Source organism: Corapipo altera, unplaced genomic scaffold (assembly GCF_003945725.1).
Source record: "Corapipo altera isolate COAL_440 unplaced genomic scaffold, ASM394572v1 62, whole genome shotgun sequence".
NCBI lineage: Eukaryota > Metazoa > Chordata > Aves > Passeriformes > Pipridae > Corapipo > Corapipo altera.
Genome location: NW_020884894.1, coordinates 10972034 through 10980069, shown reverse-complemented (window position 1 = coordinate 10980069; position 8036 = coordinate 10972034). Strand labels below are relative to the sequence as shown.

At 49.1% G+C, this 8036-nt stretch overlaps 1 protein-coding gene across 2 annotated transcripts; it reads right to left on the bottom strand.

The window, feature by feature from the left end:
- Window positions 1–610: 610 nt before the first annotated feature.
- Window positions 611–6423, bottom strand: CMTR2 (cap methyltransferase 2). 2 transcript variants are annotated; one of them, XM_027646541.1, is made up of 2 exons: window positions 6391–6423; window positions 611–4158 (listed from the first exon to the last, which is right to left on the bottom strand). In XM_027646541.1, exon 2 carries the CDS (start codon window positions 4137–4139, stop codon window positions 1845–1847), a length of 2295 nt encoding a protein of 764 aa, XP_027502342.1. In that variant the 5' UTR covers window positions 4140–4158; window positions 6391–6423; the 3' UTR covers window positions 611–1844. The 2 variants fall into 2 exon arrangements, with proteins under 2 accessions (XP_027502342.1, XP_027502341.1); XM_027646540.1 differs by lacking the exon at window positions 6391–6423 and adding an exon at window positions 6236–6284.
- Window positions 6424–8036: the final 1613 nt, after the last annotated feature.

Sequence of the window (8036 nt, the reverse complement as noted above, 5' to 3'; positions counted from 1 at the left end):
CCTGAGGAATAAGGCACACAGCTTTTTCTTAATCATACCACTCAGTGAAGGCAAGCAATTAGGAGGAAAACATTTGGATAAGGATTAATAATAGACTTTGCAGACAAAAGCACAGTGTTTAACAGGCTTGTCCTACCAAAGCAGCTGTCATAGCCGGGAGAAAATGAAGATCCTGAAGACAAAATCCTTGCTGTTAAAAGTAGGTTACAGCAGCCACACCGAGGGACTGCAAGGCTCAGTGACAAGGCCAAGGGAACTGTGGTCAGGCCTCCTACGCTGCTTTGACCACGCCTGCAGCTGGAGTCTCTCTGAGCTGGAGAACTGCAGAGGTAAAGACAGTGAGAACCAAAGAGCACCCCTGCTGAGCAGGCTGCTCCCATGCCCCAGCACCCCTCACTCATTAAGGGTGGATCTAAGTGGCAAGATGAGGAAAGCCTGGCTCAAAAAAGGAAAAAAAAAGTGAATATTAAACCTCCCCAGACTTCCCCCTACCGCACTTCATTGTTTTGCTCCATGTTTGGTAAAGCAACACGTAAACAGCAACACTGAAAACTTAAAATAAAAGACTTTATTTTCTCCAAATAACATTTATTTTCCTTTCTCTTTTTAGAAAAAAAGGTCTTTTAACACTTTGACCATTTGCAGACAAAACGAAAATATGCAACAGCCATGTAAAATCATCCTTTCTTCTACTTAAAAAAAAAAATATATGCATCCTTCAAAACAAAAGCACACATGGATTAGTTACAATCCAAAAGTTTCATGACTGTACAACCCTGAGGGTTCCCACACGTGCAAACATGAACACCCAGGTGTACAGGAAAGGCAGCACACAACTGGTGAACTGTTTGTTCAGGTGGTTACGCCTCAAAGTCTTTGTTTTAAAGATTTTTAGCAAGGAAAGTCTGGCAAATCCCATCAACCACATGTTATATGAGCCTCTCCTGGCTGGTGGAAAAGTTTCCTGCATTTAAATGTCTCCTAAAGGTTCCACTTGTTATAAGTGTGTCTACAGCCACTGGCTAATTCTTTTACCAAATTTCATTCTTAAGACTTGAGCTCAGCTTTGGACCCATAAGGAGTCACAAGAGAGGGCTCAATGGCAATTCAAATTATTGCCTAAAGAGCAGGCAATGAACAGCCAGAGGCTGAGAGCTTCTCTGGCATAAACAGCTCCATTTGATCCTTCTGTCAAGTGACTGAAGTGCACAAAGAACTGGAACTAAGGATATCAGCATGGCATTCACAAACAGTTGCAAGAATGAGATGGAGAAACCATTAAAATTTCCCTTGCCAAAGTCTGATAATCTCAGTTCTCAGTTCCTGAAGTGCTAAAAAAAGAGGCTGATACTCAAAGGCTACGAGGTGAAATTCAGAGGCTCTTGTTTAAAAATGAGAAACAGGGACAAGTACTGATAAACACCATAATTCCATACTACCCAGAATGGTAAGGGAGGTTACACAGGACTTCCCCCACTTCATCATTAAAAACTGAACCAGCTGTAAATGAAAGGGATGTCAAAAGACAGTTTTTAGGGATGGTAACAGGAGGCTCTGAGGCTCCAGCTCACTGGTCAGCCCTTGCTTTCACCGATTCAAGGACTCATCCTAAAGCACCCAGCTCAGTGGCCAGAAACCAAGGTCTGGTTTTCCTTTCTCCTGCTTTCCACATGGACAATATAGTGCAAGTGGGACTGATGGTTCAAAACACCTTCCCAGCACTCCCAATGTCACACCAAGGTTTTACAGTAACACTGCCTTCACATTAACAATGTTTTTAACACCTTCTGCCTGCCTGCGAAACCAGGTCTAGCAGCAGCAACCCGCCCAGTTCTGGAATGACTTTAAAGTGAAATGTTCCCAGTCATTTGCTGCTGCTGAGCTTGCACAATCAGGTGGAGCTGCCTCTTGGCGATGGCCGTGTTTAAATCCCACAGGAACTCCAACAGCTTGCCCTGGAGGAGAACCTCCATGGGCACGAACTGCAGGACCTGCTGGGGGGAGTCTGTGTCCAGTAAAGAGCTCATCAGAGTGTTCAGCTGCTGCAGATATTGGAGAACTGGAGCGGGGAGGCCCCGGTACCCAACACACAGCAGAGCGGCGCCGGGTCTCAGGGGCTCCCGCGAGGTGGGACACGCGAACGAGACTCCTCTGAAACAGCAGTGCAGGATGAACACCAGCCCGGCTGTGAAGCGAGTCAGGCAAGAGAGGAGAGGCAAAACCAACGCATCTCCCGTCGTAAGCTGGCTCAGGGAATGCAGAACACACTCCAAAAGCTGCTGCTGGTACTTGGGTTCTCCGTCATAAAGCGAGGAGAAGGTGAAAGTCAGCAGCGTGGCCGAGTCCACGGGCTTTACCTCCATACTGGGCCGGCTCTCTGTACCACAGAGGGAGGGAAAGCCCACCACAAGGCACTTGAATTGGTCACTACAACTTTCATTTAGGGCGTCTTGATGACACCTGGAAAGATCAGCCACTTTTGCCAGTATCAGTTCCCCGGGAAGAACTTCACAGGAGTGACAAGGCTGCAGCACTGCTCTGCTTTTCAGCCTCCCCCCACCCACCTTCTTCACAGCTTCATTGAGACTTTCCAAGGTTTGACCATCACAAAACGGGGAACATTTTACCACTGGTAGCCTTTTTCCTTCCAAAATGTACCACAAGCTACATTCGAGGTTAGAAGGTGATCCTTCCAGGATGCACATGTTCCCAACATTATTTGAACTATGTTCTTCAGCCAAGTGATTAAAATAGCCCTTTGCCACTTTATCATCCCACGTCAAGGTTTCCATCATCTTCCTTTCGTTGTATGTACTAAAATATTTGTTTCTTTGCCCAAACCATTTTGCATTCATGCTGCAACCAGCCTGAGATTTCTTGACAAGCCAGTTTTTTCTGGCAATGGGTTTCATACGAAACCTTTGCATGAAGAACTGTGCTGCACAGTCTCTTAACTCGTTCAGTTTGATCTGCTCTGCTTCTTCCATGCGCTCAAAGAGACGGATGTTCTCAGAGATAGTCTCTACCTGGCACCTGTGGAAGAACAAGCAACACTCTTCGTGTGTTTTAAGGAAAGATCCCGGTAGTGTATGCTGGGGAAAAAGGGCTTTGTTGACCACTTCTGTTCCAAAGTTCTGCGTCATTTTAGGAAGCAGCAGATGAAGGCTCTCCCTGCCCAAATAACGCAGACAAACCACGTAGGCCTCTGAGTTTCCAGCTTTGCTAGTGGCTGGCTTAAAGACATGGACCTCCTCGAAAGAGCAGTTTAGCAGAAAGAGCAGGTTGACAGAACAGTGTTCAAACAGCGTGAACATCTTCAGAACGAAGGATCCTCCAGTGCCCAGGATCATCAGAGCAGTGACTGTTTCACAGTACAGAAGGGGTGAGACCAGAGCTTCCTGCTCACCCGGATTTCCCTGGCAATCAAAGCTGCCATCAGCAGTCACCAAGTGAACCGTGGTCATGCTGCTCACAAAGTTCTGAAGTCCTGATAGATGTCTTAATGTCATCACATCCCCAGTGTTGTCTGGGCCAAAGTACCACCAAGGCAACGTATTTGCTATCAGACGGTCGTCCATGATCATCATAAGGGTGTCATTGGCTTCATGGTACGGGTTTAGAGTATTAGCTACCCAATTCCAGTGGCAAGGGACATGGTGGGACTTCAAGTAGTGATTGAGACTGGCTATGAAAGCTCCAGGCGCTTCACAGAGGTGGACAGAATTCAGTTCTCCCTCCTGGAGAGCTTCTTCTGGGAGAAGAGGAAAACTGCACAGGATCTCATGAAATTTGCACCATGCCTGGGTACACAGCTCAGCATTCACAGATTTCCTCACGTGAGATATTATTTTCCCTGCTTTATTGGTAAAGGAGGTGTGTCGATGCCAGTCCTCCAGGTTCTTATCACTCAGCTGGTTCTTCACTTCATTCATTGAGTCCTTCAGAGCCAGGAGCGAGTGAAATTCCTTGTGATCACATGTAAAAACATTGCTGGGATCTGGCAGCTTCCATTCATCATTCGCTGGCTCAGTGTAAGTAAACTTCTTTGCAAAGAGCTTCTCAATTTCAGAAAGAACTTCAGGACTGAACTTTTCAAGGTTTGTCTTCTGGTCAACATAAGGTTGCTTACATTTGTCCATTCTTGGATGGGTTCACAACCTGGAAAACAGCAGGGGAGAAGAAATTCCAATCATACAGGTTACAGAAATAGGGACAGTTTTTCATAAAAAATAAAAATGTCTCCTGCTTAACCTCGGTATTCCAGAACAGGAGAGAAATGCTCCACAGAATCATGCACCAACGAGGAAAAGAAATGAGAGCTACCCTGAATAAGGCCATTTGGAACTCAGGAGGTTCACCAGTTCAGTTGCCCTTCTTGCTATTTACACAGCAAGGGAGGAAGAGTTTGCTGGTGCTTTGGCCCTTCACTGACTCCAAGTACTCTGTTCACTGTGTGGGTCTAAACACTTACATACAAACACCTCTCTCAGTCACAAAAGAGAACACACCACAAGCTCTATGAATTAAACAAGTGGCCCAGAAATCTTTTAGTCTGTTCATGGCAGTATTTATCTGAGAGGTCAAAGTATGGAAGGTAGGGAGCCACAAGGAAAGGCTCCCTTTGAAAGGGAGCATGGCTGCTGCTCTCCCAGTTTCCCAACAGGGAATAACTCCCCCATCTCTTCAACCAGATCCCAGGTGATGCTGGGAAAGCCCTGACTGGCACCCTCCAGCACAGTTTCTCAGCTGAAGAGGCTCTGGGGGGAGGTTGGACACCAGCCTGTGAGCAAAGCCCCTTTTTTTTGTGCTCAGCATTACAGCTCTCTGCCAGGCCCCTGCAAACCCTTATGCCTCCCATTTCTGACCGAAGAAACTGTGATAAATCCGAAGTGAGAGGAGAGTTGTTTGCAGCTGTGGTCAATGTGAACATGTGCTTGATGTTGAAGAAGAAAGTAGTGCCAAGTGTTGTGCTGCGAGTGGATAAAAGCAGACGAACACAAGCACACTCTGCACAGAGCCAAGGAGGCTGCTGCCATCTGCTCCAGCGCCCAGCACAAAGCACACACGGCACAAGTGACAGTCACTAACCAGAAACCAGCCAGCCAGCAATTTATTCCGAACTAAAACGTTCATTTAAGCAAAATAATTTTATCAAAATTACCACCAGGGACAGGAAATCTCTCTGCGTATTATTTCAGCCACCCCGTTCCCTTCAAAAGCAAAATATAATCATCTTAACGTGTTATGAAATAGCTGGGTGAGAAAAACTACTGAGTTAAAACTGAAAGAGTCGAGAAACTTTGGAAGCAAACAGCACAAAGAATGGCCAGCCTCAACACTTTGCTCTTCCCCTCGAACCCACGTGGCATCTCAGGCCATGGCCATGGCTGTCTCCCCTCATCACCATCAGCCCTCTGGAGAGAGACAGTGGTCACACACACAGCTGAGGTTTTCTCTCTTCGAGGCCTTTTAACGAGCGGGTTTAGTTTCACTGTCCTTTGCACAAATGTACTCTGGCTTCAATCTCATCCTTTCTCACAGCATGTGCTGGAGAGGAGAGGGAAAGTCAAGGAAACACAGAGACTGCTATGTCCTGGGCTAGTTTTCCTTCATTTTAAACACCAACTATGAGGCTTTTAATTACAGCTCACCCCAGGAAATCAGAGAAAAAGCTTGGGTTGGAAGGGACCTTAGAGGTTATCTCATTCCTACCCCCTGCCATGAGCAGGGACACCTTCCACTACACCAGGTCACTCTAACCTGGCCTTGAACACTTCCAGGAATGGGGCAGCCACAGCTTCTCTGGGCAACCTGTGCCAGGGCCTCCCCACCCTCACAGGGAAGGATTTCTTCCTAACATATGATCTACATCTCTCCTTTTTTAAAGCTTTCCCCTCTGCCCGTGTACAAAGTCACTCTCCCTCCTTACTGCAAACCTCCTTTAAGCACTGGAAGGGGCTCTACGGTCTCTCCAGAGCCCCCTCCAGGCTGAACCACCCCAGCTCCCTCAGCCTGTCCCAGAGCTGCTCCAGCCACAACACTAACAAGCTCATCCCTAAATCCCTAATCGGGCTGTGCCAGCGCATGACAAAAACAACCCTGCTTTTCCATCATCATTTCCAGCTCCCCCCCCCTCTCACACACACACACAGACACACACACACTCACTCACTCACTCACACACTCCCCGCCCCCGACCGGCGCTGTGCTCTGCGCTCCCCGCACGCCTCCTCACCCATCCCCGCGCTCGGCTGCGGCCCGGCCCGGCCGCCCGTCCCTCCGCCCCGGCCGCTCGTAGCGCCGCGCCCGCCCCAGGCGCCTCCCCGCGCCGCCCGCTCGCTACGCGAGGCCGCGGCTGCAGCGCGGCCCCGGAGCCGCCCCGGCTCTTACCCACAGGCCCGGCCCGGCCCCTCGCCCGGCCCCGCCGCCCGCACCTCCCTCCCTCCCTCCCGCTGCTCGGGGCCGCCGCGGGCACCGGCCCGGCCCGGGCGGCGAGGGCTGTGCCGCCGGGGCCTCGCCATGAGCGCGGGGGAAGGCTCGGGGCAGCGCAGGAGGCAGCGCGGAGGTGGAGGCCGTTTCCTTCTCAGGAGCTAAAGAGGGGCTGCTCCGTCAGGGAAAGGGCGAGCGGAGGAGCCGCCTCCCCGCACTGGGGCGGCCCGGGAGGACGGGGAGCGCTGCCAGGAGTTATTCCCCCAGCACTTACCGGGGGGCTCGGGGAGAAGGCGGGAGGGAAGCGGGGTTGGGATGTGCTGGGCACCCGCTGGGGAGGGAGGGCTGGGGCTCAGCGCCCTGGGTCAGGCTCAGCGCCCTGCAGGGCTGTCCGGGGAGCAGAGCCTGAACCAAACTCCCTCCTTCATCCCCCAGCCCTGCAGAGGCCAGGGCTCAGCACATCCCGTGTCTCCAGCCCGGCCTGCGCCTCCAGAGCCGGCAGTGATGCTCCTCCAGAGCTCACTTGGGCCTCTGTAACCCACAAGGCAGGTACTTAAGAAGACTCTTCACATAATAACCCACTTTGGTGCCCCTTCTAAATCCTCAGGAGACTCGTTACACCCAGCTTGGTTTAGCATGAGGCATGAGCCTTGAAATATTAACAGATCCATAATGAGCATCATCAAGCATCCATTGCAGCAACCCTGGAAACACACGGGTACTTTTGAGACAGTAAAACAGCATCTAATCTGCACACAGAGGCAGGAAGGTCAAAGCAGATTCATTATTACAGCAGACAGCAGGTGCAAGTTGCTCCCAAGACTTTAAACATTGTGGGGATTTTCCTATATGCAGTTTCAGGAATGAGGCATTGCCAGCCCGTTTGGGAACAAACAGCCAACACGGGAGCATGAGTAAGCAGAAATCCTTTGGCTTCAATGCCAGGCTTCCTGCTATTGACTTTTGCACTCTCACATACTTCTTCACGAAGCTCAATTGAGCCCTAAGCCAGAAGTAGTTTTGGTACAGAAATTCAGTGCTGTGACTACAAAGAACTCCACAATTGATGATATGACTTGGGAAAATTTTGCTAAAAGCCCAGTAATTGGAAAAAAAACCCTTGACATGTCCATCTTAAGGATTTAATAGTGTATAGGTAAGTGATCTTTTCTCCTGCTCTAGGTAATAAAAGAACTAATATATTAAAGTAAGAAATCTATAACCAGACAGCGTCTCTCTTTTCTTTTAAGCTACTTGCCTATTTTCGAAAATGAAGCAATAGTACTACAAAACAGAACCATAAGTATAGAAAAAGCCCACAGGAATACAGGAAAAGGAATACAGGACTAAAACTCTTGTAATCCCTTGGAGAAAAAAAAAAAAGATAATGTATTTTTTAAAGCTAAAACTCTCCTATTGACCCCTACTAAGGAGTGTAACCAAAAGGTACTGGCTACCTCACCAGAAGTTTTACCTAATGAGAAAAGAGTTGAGGTGCAGATGGAAGATTTCTGTGTCTGCAACACCTCTTCACCCTTTGACTGGCCTGTTTGAAAATCACTTGTAATCAATCAACATGTTTGGCTGTGTAAGGGTGGGAGGGAGAG